The sequence below is a fragment of the Ciona intestinalis genome, chromosome 14 (genome assembly GCF_000224145.3).
Source record: "Ciona intestinalis chromosome 14, KH, whole genome shotgun sequence".
NCBI classification, from domain to species: domain Eukaryota; kingdom Metazoa; phylum Chordata; class Ascidiacea; order Phlebobranchia; family Cionidae; genus Ciona; species Ciona intestinalis.
The window spans coordinates 4449604-4456144 of record NC_020179.2 but is presented as its reverse complement, the minus strand read 5'-3'; the positions used below and the strand labels follow the sequence as shown (position 1 = coordinate 4456144).

Genomic DNA, 6541 nt, shown 5'->3' with positions numbered 1-6541 from the left:
CAGAGTTTGCCCATTAACCCCAACACCCAGTCTTGTTACCATGTTAACCAACATAAACCAATTCACCCAGGTGGGAAATTCAAGCTAAGCATCCATATACCCGAGACTTATCCATTCAATCCACCTAAAGTGAAGTTTGAAACTAAGATATGGCATCCCAATATTAGCTCAGTTACTGGAGCAATTTGCCTTGATATTCTAAAAGACCAATGGTAATTGTTGCTGTTTAATAAAAGTTAAACTATATTCTACAAAGCCAGCTCATTGGTTTCGGTTCTTGTGTAATTCAATGGTTCGTTGCTTGAAAATAATACTCATACTTGATACTGAATAAGTGATTGGCGTATTAACAAAGTTTTTATCTGTAACTTTTTCCTTAAAGTTTTTATTACAACGTTTTATCGAGTATCGTTTTGCTGATAATTTACTTTTCTTTGTTGTTTTAATTAATTTGAAATGGACCAAGTTTCTGTTTAAAATTAAAATTATAATGCAGACATTTTACATCCTTTTGATTTTACCATTAATTACAGGGCAACATGTATCAGGTAACTATCTGTATACAAAAAATACAATAAATACAAATTTTACCTCATTTACTATCCATACATCACAGGGCAGCGGCACTCACCCTTCGCACAGTGTTATTATCGTTACAAGCATTGCTGTCGGCTGCCGAACCCGATGATCCACAAGACGCAGTGGTGGCAAAACAATACAAGGATAATAATTCTCTGTTTTATAAAACTGCTAAGTTTTGGGCGCAGATTTATGCTGAAGGTGGATATGGGTTGTAGGTTGTTTAGGTTAATGAATGAATGTAACTTAATTCATTTTCAGCGGGGGGAACATCGATGGTCCTCATAACACAGGTGTTTTGTTTCATACACCTTGTGCTCGCTTACCAGTTACCATGTATGTAACTTATTTACCCTCACATGGGGGGCAAATACAGTCATTATAACACAGGTGTTCTGCTTCATAGACCTCGTGCCCGCTTACGAGTTACCACGAATGAAACTTTGTGGGTGATTTATTCACTCAGACCATTCCTACAGACATATCACATAACATATGTCCGTTAATCATCTTTTGGTGGCTCATCTGGTATAAACCAACACCCTGAAGTTGTGCCAAATGTCAAACGAAACGATAAAAATATACTATAGTAGGGTGGGGGAAGATGGGACACCTTTTCAATCTATTTTCTCTTCCTATTTGGTAGTAAACAAAGATCATTCAAAGAATTATGAAACCGTATCCTCACGGCCCCCATAGACCGTTGTTAATTGTTTAAAACACGATCAGGATATTTGGTTATTATGTGCTAAAGGTGTCCCATCTTCCCCCATCCTACTATACGTCTTATACCAGAGTAGACGCTAAAAGATTATTAATGAATATACGTTATGTTTCTTTGTTATATTTATATCTATAGGTTGGGTTAGAGTGAATTTAACGATACATTATGCTTGGTAGCAGATGTAACATAACATATGTCTCTTGTATGTAATCTTTAATCCTCTTACTTTAGCACCAGGACCAACAGACACTGATTGCATGGATAAGCTTAAGAAAGTCACGGAAATGGGATTTTACCGGGTGAGAAAAAAAAATGATTGAAATATTGGTATAAAATTTATGAACACATGTGTGCTGTATAAGTATGCAACATTTTTTAAAACATTGAAGCAATGTGCCAACTCTGGCATAAACCCTGAAGGGCATGAAGCATTGATTTGGTTGGGTCTTAATTTATATTTTTCATGAGATTTTTACAAGAAAGCGATTTTGAAACTTTGATGGTACCTTTAGATTACATTCGAGCATCTCTATCCTTACACAATTTTTCACTTTTCTTTGGTTTGCCCGATTAATGTTAAAAGATAGAGACGTATTAAGCTAAGCTACACATAACAGGACCCATCGTTGCGAGCGTTGTCTTCAAATTCATGGAATTTAGCGGATGCATTGGACAACATAGGATAAAGAAAATTTGCATTTTGTGACATTTTTCTTTGTGTAGTGGAACAGAGATGCTTAGTGCTGACTTGCACTTATATTCCAATGCTTACAGTTTCAATTCCCATATTTCGAAAACTTCATCTGATAATAAGTAACCTGAACTTCAATTTATGAATCACAATGACAGCATGACTATGCAACAATATGGTTTGTTGTGTCATAGAAGATGAAATAACAAAAAGATTTTTGTCATGATGTCCTTATTTAATGATATGTTCAAATTTTCAATTAAAATGTGTTTTTTTACTACTTTGAAAACCTGGTATGATAGCTTGTGTGATGTGTAAAAGCCCATGCTCAGCAGTTGGCACGAGGCAGTAGATGTATTCAGGGAGGCCAAAGATTCGCTTGTCCGTCAGGTTAAATTACTTTCCTTTGTTTCTGTCTACAGAGTGTAACAGGTACACAAATTTGGTCTACAAAAATTCACACCATAATTTGTATAAGTTAAACAGAAATCTTGTTTTAGAGTATAAATACTGATTTCTCAACAATGGAATTGGGAATGTTTTGTCAGACAATTTCAATCGATATCTACCAAAATATCAGTCTGCACATCAAGATTGAGTCAGGAACTGCCATATTTTGTAGATTTACAGGAGGGTATATACATGGGTGTTGGGGTACTAGGTGGCCACTACAGTGTTTGTTGGGCAAAGATAAGAAAACTACAGATATAGAGCATGGTTTGTTTATCAGAGTTTTTATGTAGTAGTAAAACTAATTAAATATTATACAAGAAAAAATTGCAGAACATACGTACCTCTTAGCATTTTACCTAATTAATGAAATGTGATACAGTTACACTCTTCTATTTAAACTGTGATTAATTTTTTAGTCAAGAATTCTTCTACACTGTCAGTACTCCACTTTGTGGTACTGGGAAATCTCTTTTCGGGGTTTATGTCATAACATAACAGCAAACAACTGCAGAATTCATGATTAAATTTTAATTCATTTCAAAAACCAAAGGTACATGATGTTACATAAATACTGGATTCAAAGATTGTTTATTTTTGTCGATCACTGGCTGGCTTTGGTTCAATTGGTGTTGTTAGGTCAATGTCAAGCTTCTTATAGTTGAAGCCAACACCAGGAGTTTGTGGGATAAGGTAACCGCTCTTTTGGACCTGTAGGAACAGCCAGCATTGTTTATATGGCAAGCAGTAGGAATGACAAACCATGGTTAGACTTGATGAACACAACAGTCAATATATATTGACTATTGTATTTATTTCATCGGTTTTGTTTTGAAGATAAAATTCTTACTGGTCAGAACTGCATGAGAAAAAAGACCTGGATTATAACACAATAGAAGTTAAAGGCACAATGTGCAAGTGAGTGTTATAATTGTTGGGATATTGGGACACCAAAGGTCCCCTGGCTGTAAGACCTCACTCCTATAGAACCAGTCTGCAGAGTATCGCAGTTCCTGACGAGATCTCGCGTGTGCAAGACTGTTATTTTTCGCGCGCATGCTATCATTAAAAATCTGTGTGCAAAGCATGTATATTTTCAAGCCACGTTAGAAAATCTTACTTAATTTAATACGTTTTTTTTTCTTTGTTTAATTAATTGGCGTGCGTGGGAAAAATCGTGCCCTGCATCACCAAAGTTTCTAAAACAACCGCGCGTGCACCTGTCATACTCTGCAGTCTGACTATACAATGCTTACAATGTATGTGGATGCTATGAGTGAGATAGTTCCAATTGCCAACATCACGTTCCCATCAACACCAAATGGTTTCACTTTCATAGTTGGGAACTTATTGAAACTGGATGCATTGCGTGTTTGGAGAGCTGGAGCTAAATGTAAGATTACATAGTTAATGTTACTTGTATATTGTATACATATTTCTTGCTGGTGACCAACAAAAAAAATCAATATTAAGATGTTTTTTTGGTCTCACCGATACCTGCTCTATTGTTTTGTTAAAAAAATCACGCGTTCGTGTTAAAAATACAGAACACATGCTTTATCGATATGTGTTATTTTATGCGTTTTTTAGACAATTATATGCACTTTAAAACATAAAGTGCGATTAAACTTGCTGTTACGTACCTCTTAAAACACGAAGAAGTTGTTTTGTGAACATTTTAAATCAAAATTAACGTTTTAAAATCTTTCAATGTCAAACTTATCATAAAATGTTCGTCAAAATTTCTCACGTACGCTTTATATATGTTTATTTAGGCATAGAAATCTTATTATTGCTGTGACGTCATAACATTAAAAAGTTTTAATTTTTCCAATAAAATCTTTAACATAACTCATAATTTGATTTGAAAAAACGCATTATATACCATATAGTGATTAAAATAATATATATTTTCATTACTAGAAGCAATGCTTGCTAATTACAATACAAGCAAAATACCCATTGGCATGGCGACAGTGTAAAGTTGACTGTAGAGAAATCAGGTGTGAAGATTCTCGGTGAGGGGTCACACATATATAATGGTGTAACTACGGTTTAGTCATTCTGGTTTATGCTTTATGATTAAGTTTATGTTATTATTTTACTTAGAATGCCTAAGACATAAGTTAAAATATAAGATTTGAGACACAGCAAACGTACAGTGTGGGATACTGGGATATAACATCCTATAATTATCTTACTATTGTATTGAATTAATTATTTAAGACTTTTGAATTATAAATTTAGGGGAATAATAAACTAAAGTATATGATGAACTATAGTAACCACCAACCTCTAATAAGTACCAAAGGTTTCTTTACTAGGGACAATATATTTTCTGGTTACAAAGTAACATACCAGTCTGTGCCCATGGCATGCCTTCCTGTAGAACCTCACCTATTTAGAATATAATAGAATTTAATCTTTTTATTTTGCAGTGTATTAAAACTTTTTATGAAACTGTACGATAAACAAGAAGATGGAAAACACAAGCAAGCTAAAAACAAATGAAATCTTAAGGTTTTTTGCGTCTGTTCCACTACTGTTGGTATGTGTGGTCCAAAATTTGATTTTCCCTTTACTTTACGTTCTTCTTTTAATATTAATGCAACCAGTAAGATTAGTAAGCAGCGAAACATTTTGGTGGGTTGAGGGAATGATTTATGACTCTTACCTTGCTATTGTTAGCTCATGGTCAGACCAGGCTGGGCATACAATACTTGAAAGTGGGGATGACATATCTAAAATAACTGATGATGAATCTCTACTTCTACTTAACCACCAAAGCCCTAGCGATATAGGGACCATAATGAGGTGTTTGCACGGGAAAAGTTTCATATTTTCCCGCACAATCTGGGTAATGGATTGGCTGTTTCAGTTCCTTAACTTTGGATGGGTTTCAAAATGCCACGGTGACTTTTTCCTCCTCCAACCCACAGATGCAAGAAGGTTGCCGAAGTGGTTTGTTGGTGATATATCCAAGTCTAATGCTACACAGCAAACCAGGCTTAGTGATTGCGTGAAGAATAATTTCTGGAGCAGGAATCGTAAATGGGTGATAGTTTTTCCCGAGGGTGGATTCCTAAGCAAACGAAGGAGTGGTAGTCAAAGATTCGCTCGTAAAAATGATCTCCCAATACTGGAGCATGTTGCCCTGCCTAGATCAGGTGCTGTGCAGTGTATATTGGATACCTTGGGTGTGGACGGGAAATATCCAGGAAAAAATGGAAATTCTCATCCCCCTACTGAAGATTTTTCCAATTCCCACCTAATAAAGTGGATTGTTGATGTAACAATCGGATACAATCGGCCTATAAGTATACTAGAACACATAATGGGTCACAATGGGCCGGCAACAATAACTGTTCACTACCGTATTTTCCCAGCAAATGAGGTGTTTAAGAGCAAAGGCAAGGGAGATAGTGAAACAAACCAACTCACTAACTGGTTATATCATCTCTATTATGAAAAAGAAAAATTGTTATCATATTTCTATGCCAATGGGTGTTTTCCGTCTAAAAGTGGGGGTAATGCTCCCACCCGAACCACCCCCCTATTATACACTCAGTTGTTCCTGATCCATGTGTTTGGGGCTGTAGGAGTCTTCTTCACATATTGCTTGTTTTATTTGATTTTCAGTTAAGAATGTGAGATAGATAGTACGGTACGTAAAACATACGTATGTTAGTATGCACAGCAAATGTAATGCTTTTTTACAAAATTCACGTTTGTTTAATGCCGTACTGTAGCAAAATTTTTTCTATTTAAACAGTTATTTCATGCCTTTCTGTATTATTTCAATCGGAATAACTCCATGCCAACTGACACCTTATTTCCTTCTATTGAATTCGATTTATTCGATGGGATAAGCTGTACAATAGCTGTGATATGTTTATAATAGGGACTAATATTTGCATTATAAAAGGCTAGCCTAACATGTAATGGCGGACCCAAGGGGGTGAACAGGGGGGGCCCTTTTCCCACAAAAAAATTGTCTTTAAAAAAGTGATTAATTAGCAGAAAATAGAAAAAAATAAAACTCAAAATCAATGGTATAAATTTGTAGTTTTGTGTTTGACTATAAAAGTAAGATGGCC

At 35.3% G+C, this 6541-nt stretch overlaps 2 protein-coding genes and 1 non-coding gene across 3 annotated transcripts in view; 2 read left to right on the top strand and 1 right to left on the bottom strand.

The window, feature by feature from the left end:
• The window catches only part of LOC100176571 (ubiquitin-conjugating enzyme E2 K-like), a 5590-nt gene extending 3307 nt beyond the window's left edge, over positions 1 to 2283 (top strand). The window contains exons 5-6 of the mRNA XM_026837609.1: positions 1535 to 1602; positions 1921 to 2283. Coding sequence (XP_026693410.1) covers positions 1535 to 1602; positions 1921 to 1989 — 137 coding nt within the window. The 3' untranslated portion in view covers positions 1990 to 2283. The remainder of the gene's footprint in view (positions 1 to 1534; positions 1603 to 1920) is intronic.
• A 673-nt stretch (positions 2284 to 2956) lies between these two features.
• LOC100178888 lies at positions 2957 to 4215 on the bottom strand. Its single transcript, XR_182170.4, has 3 exons — positions 4088 to 4215; positions 3701 to 3831; positions 2957 to 3155 (listed from the first exon to the last, which is right to left on the bottom strand). It is a non-coding gene; the product is annotated as an uncharacterized LOC100178888 (transcript).
• An 82-nt stretch (positions 4216 to 4297) lies between these two features.
• On the top strand, positions 4298 to 6435 carry LOC100181248 (acyl-CoA:lysophosphatidylglycerol acyltransferase 1). Its single transcript, XM_026837595.1, has 2 exons — positions 4298 to 4462; positions 4883 to 6435. The coding sequence occupies exon 2, from the start codon at positions 4924 to 4926 to the stop codon at positions 6085 to 6087; it is 1164 nt and encodes a 387-aa protein (XP_026693396.1). The 5' UTR covers positions 4298 to 4462; positions 4883 to 4923; the 3' UTR covers positions 6088 to 6435.
• The last annotated feature ends 106 nt before the right edge of the window (positions 6436 to 6541 follow it).